The sequence below is a fragment of the Vitis riparia genome, chromosome 3 (genome assembly GCF_004353265.1).
Source record: "Vitis riparia cultivar Riparia Gloire de Montpellier isolate 1030 chromosome 3, EGFV_Vit.rip_1.0, whole genome shotgun sequence".
Classification (NCBI taxonomy): domain Eukaryota; kingdom Viridiplantae; phylum Streptophyta; class Magnoliopsida; order Vitales; family Vitaceae; genus Vitis; species Vitis riparia.
The window spans coordinates 8,719,076-8,723,963 of NC_048433.1; the positions used below are offsets into that span (position 1 = coordinate 8,719,076).

General features: G+C 39.0%; 1 protein-coding gene across 1 annotated transcript; it reads right to left on the reverse strand.

The window, feature by feature from the left end:
- Positions 1 to 372: 372 nt before the first annotated feature.
- LOC117910849 (L-type lectin-domain containing receptor kinase IX.1-like) lies at positions 373 to 2,516 on the reverse strand. The gene has a single exon (XM_034825027.1). The coding sequence runs from the start codon at positions 2,474 to 2,476 to the stop codon at positions 443 to 445; it is 2,034 nt and encodes a 677-aa protein (XP_034680918.1). The 5' UTR covers positions 2,477 to 2,516; the 3' UTR covers positions 373 to 442.
- Between the last annotated feature and the right edge of the window lie 2,372 nt (positions 2,517 to 4,888).

A 4,888-nucleotide genomic window follows, 5' to 3' on the forward strand; every position in this document is an offset into this window, starting at 1 on the left:
ACGTCTTTGGAAAAGTCTATTATGTAATCAGGCTGCTCAATTTCCTTAAACTCAGATCAGGTAAACATCCATGCATTGGCAAGCATGCTCAACACTGATATAGGCTTTCATATCCCCAATAGAGTCGAAACAGGCGTTTTTCTTTTCTTTTCCTTCTAATTTTTTCTTTGCATAAAAGGGATTAGTGTAACTTCTTGTATACTAATATAGCTTTAGATTATGATTTAGTCTAAATTTACTAAATGATTTTCTTTGATTACTATATAATGACTATTATTAATATTAACTGAAGAAAGAATTGATCGACCAGAACACCATATATATGAAATCGGAGTTTACTATAATCCAAGGACAAATAATATGAATCTCATGAACAACAATGAAATGAAACAAATTCAAATGAAATAACAAACCCTGAATCATAGGGCTATTTCCGACCGAATTAGCGTCTGTGCAATAGGGATGCGGATTGAGACAAGGTTGAAGAAGATTCTGAGACCTTTGATGAGTCCGCGGTGCCATTAGAGGAGTTGGAAAACTGGGTGTGGTTTCTCTCAGAAAGGCTAGTGCTATAGGATGTCTGCACCGCCGGAGGAGCGTAATACATTGGCACAGGCATTTTTATAGGAAGAAGAGGCAATAAAGCTTCAGAATTAAGGACACTAATTGCTTCCCTTATTGAAGGACGAGCATTGCAATCCGGGTGAGCACACCAAAGACCAACAATCATCAATCGTTCCATTTGTTGCTCATCATAATCTGCAGACAGTCTTGGATCAGCAGCTTCAAGAAGTTTTCCTACGCCATAGAGGTCCCAAACCCACTCCACTAATCTGATCTGATTTTCTTTGGCCTTTGTTTCCACGGCTCTTCTTCCACAGCAAATTTCCAATGCAACAATTCCAAAACTGTACACGTCAGATTCCTTACTAGCCTTGCCTGTCATGAAACATTCAGGAGCCATGTAGCCCATGGTCCCCGCTAAAACAGTGGTTTGTGACCCTTTACCATGATCAACAAGCCTGGCTAGCCCAAAATCTCCAAGCTTAGCATTAAAATCTGAGTCCAGCATCACATTACTGGACTTGATGTCCCTGTGTACCACACACTGCTCCCATTCTTCATGTAGGTACAGAAGCGAAGAGGCCAAGCCTAGAGCAATTCTATACCTCATAGCCCATGTTAACAAGGTTTTTTCTTCAAAAAGACAGGTGCTCAAGCTTCCATTTGGCAACAACTCGTAAACCAATAGGAGCTCTCCTTTTTGATGGCACCAGCCCATGAGCCGCACCAAGTTCCGGTGCCTCAATCGACAGAAGATCTTCACTTCAGATGCGTACTCCTTCATCCCCTGTTGGGAGTTCCTTGTTACCCTCTTAACTGCAACATAAGAGTTTAGTTCTCGCAAGAAACCTCTATAGACCCCACCAAACCCTCCCTCTCCAAGCTTCTCTCCCTCTGAAAAGTTAGTGGTCGCAAGAGCCAATTCATTAAAGGAAAACTTCCTCGGTCCAGTACCCTTCTCAAAATCTTCGTCCATGGCCAGGTCACTGTCACCACCGTCTTCTTGATCTCCCCCAGTATTCCTCTTCCTCCAGAAGTAAAACCAAGCCAATCCAAACCCACCCACCACAACAAATGCAGAAACACTCAATCCCACCACAAGTTCTGTTTTCTTTCCCTCTCCAGGTTCTACAGAACTGAGAGGTTCCAAAGTTGAACTAAAATTCCATGAGCAAATTTTGTTTATCTGGAAATAGGTTCCTGTTGCGCCTGAGAAGCCCATAGTAACGTATTCCGGCAAGTATTCCCTCAGATCAACTTCGTAAGAGAGGCTTTGCGTAGTATTGGTACTGTCCGTAACCTCAGTAATTAGGACAACACTCAGATTATGTGAACTAGAAGTATAACTGATGGAAACATGATTTAGCTTTCCTTCCTTGATATTGCTGGACCAGTTCACCGTTTTAACAGATATCATGGAGTTAATATCAATACCAATGTGCTCACCTTCCGGATCCTTCTTTGCTGCGTTTGTAAATGTATCAAACTCCACTGCAATAAAAGTAACTGCACTTTTGTTTGTCTCATTCTTTTCGTTGGCGAGACCAAGAGTTCCTCCCAACGTATCTGTATGCAATTGGGTACCATTAAGGAAGAACGTAAGTCCATCGGCATGCTGACTGGAGCCTTGTGAATTGATGACAAAGGAGAAATTGCTAGCGAAATCAGTTAGATTTCTGGAGGTCTGATCCCAGAGATACAATCGCTCGCTATACATGGCTCGACCCCAACTATCATTCGATTGCTTGTCGTTCTCGTTTCTGGTCAGCTGGATGCATCCGTCCGAAGAATATACAGCGTCTCCTGCTTCGTCGAAGGATATATTATGGTTATTTGAACCAAAGCTGGAGAAGTTGAAGGACAACGAAGTTGCGGAAGGGAAGAATATTAGGAAGAAGAAAATGGAAATCATGAAGAGATGAAAGGAGAGAAGTTTGTGAGATTCTATACGAGTGTTGCAAGCACCCATGGTTGAGTACAGAGTCCTGCCCATTCTCTCCTAATTAAACATATCCTTGCAGTTAAGTCCTCCTTTGCCAAAGAATTTTCAAATCGTCGCCAAAGACGGCAAAGTAATATTTTAAGAGGTCGCCTTGATCCCGTCTGTTCTTGCTTTGACCGCGTCTATAATAATATGCTTCATAATGACGAATGCAAAAAGAAGGGGGGGGTGGGGATTACGTATAGAAAAAAACTTGAACTTTTTTCTTCTCTTCTTTTTTCTTCTAGGTTTTTTCTATATGTAATCCCCACCCCCCCCCCCCCCCTTCTTTTTGCATTCATCATTATGAAGCATATTATTATAGACGCGGTCAAAGCAAGAACAGACGGGATCAAGGCGACCTCTTAAAATATTACTTTGCCGTCTTTGGCGACGATTTGAAAATTCTTTGGCAAAGGAGGACGCACCTGCAATGATATGTTTAATTAGGAGAGAATGGGCAGGACTCTGTACTCAACCATGGGTGCTTGCAACACTCGTATGGAATCTCACTATATATAATTAATAAATTCTTTTGATATATAATCATATTTAAAGATTTTGACTCATTTTCTTTTTTTATATAAAAATTAAATAATTTAAATATATATACAAATTTAATTAATTTTAAATAAATTTAATTTTCTTTTTTTTCTTTTTTATATCCTCCTTTAAAGTTTCACTCATTTTCTTTTTTTATACAAAGATTAAATAATTTAAATATATATTCAAATTTATTAAGTTTAATTAAATTTGATTTTCTTTTTTTATTTTTTATATCCACCTTTAAAGTTTCTCGCATTTTCTTTTTTTTATATAAAAATTAAATAATTTGAAAATATATAAGTTTTTAATTAATTTTAATAATATGTAGTTTTTCTTTTTATTTTTTTTATAATAGATTAAATATGATAAAATTATATTTATAAAAAGTATTCTAAATTGCTATTTATTTATAAGAGAATGTCTTTTACAATTTTTATTTAGAAAAAATGATTTTTAATATTTGTAAAAAAAATGTTTACAAATTTAATTTTATTAAGAAAAGTTTCAATTAAATATGATTTTTTATATTTTTATTAAGAAGTCAAATCAATTTTTATTTAAAGCAATGGTTCTAGTTTACTTAGTGTAGACCCGTATGGTTCATTTTTTCTTTGTCTGCAGGTTACATTTTTTTGTCAGGTGTCGCAGCTGAGTAGCCACGTGTTGATTCCCGTTTGGTTGCAAACAAGAGGTTGACACGTGTCAAGAAGATTCCTGAAAAAGTTGAGGTCGTTAGGAGGAGAGTAGGAGAGAGAGGATTCTGGCAGAGGTGGAGGGTGATTTTCCTACGGGCTGGAGATACTTTTGGAGGGGCAAATCTGGTAGAGAGGGGAAAAAGGAGGTTGGCAGAGAGCAGGTGCTTTTGGGATGCTGGGTTGTGAGATATTTTGAGGGGGAGGATTCTTTCTTGAGGGGAAGTCTGGCAGCAGGGTAGGGAGGAGAAACAGAGGATTTTCCTTCTAGCTTGAGGAGGAAGCTGCTACAAGAGGGTATTCAGTTTTTAGGGAGGTGAGGGATTCCAGAGAGGTTCTCTGAGTGAGAGAGGGCAAGTCTGGTAGAGAGAGGGAAGGGGGTTTTCTGGGAGTTTTCAGAGGTTATTCGCGGAGCTAAGAAGCAAGCTGAAAGGGGAGAGAGATCGTTTTTGGCTGGGTTAAGCTAGTTTTGACAGAGGAGAGGGTAGGCTGTAAACCTGAGAGAAGAGAGAGCTCTCATAGAAGAAGCAAGGAACAGAGGAGAGAGGTTGCGGCTTACTGAAAACCAATCGATTTTTTATCGAAAGGATCGCTCAGGTTTAGCTATTTTTACACCTTAAGTTCTCCGTTATTTCAGTCGTTCCATGTTTCTCCCTAATATTCGGATGCTTATTTTAGCTGTCTAATATGTTAAACCTGCTTCTCAGCTTCCATTTGCTTAGTCTCTGTTTTCTTTTCTTTTTTTCTTTTCTCTCTCCGTATGAGTTGCATTATGATCATACCATCTGTTTGTGTTAAAGTGACCCGAAAACTTCCCACCAGTTCTTAACTCTCACCGATTTTCATGGGAGAAAGACAGATTTAATCTATTACTTCTTTCATATGCTCTGTTTTCCTTCACTGTGCCTTCTGTCTCTGATATGGTTAGCGTGAGTATCATGTTTGGGGTTGGTTGCCTGCATTGGGATGTCTTTGGAAGAGCTCAGTAGCAAAGCCTCTGGGATTCATGTGTCTTATCACCCATTCAGTGAGTTGAAGGTCATCTAGACAGTGAAGCTCCATAGCCATCATCCTGTGTAAGAGACACCCATCAGAAATAGAACGC

Coding starts and splice junctions, on each gene's coding strand:
- LOC117910849 (XM_034825027.1), bottom strand. CDS start 2,476: ATGATTTCCATTTTCTTCTTCCTAATATTCTTCCCTTCCGCAACTTCG.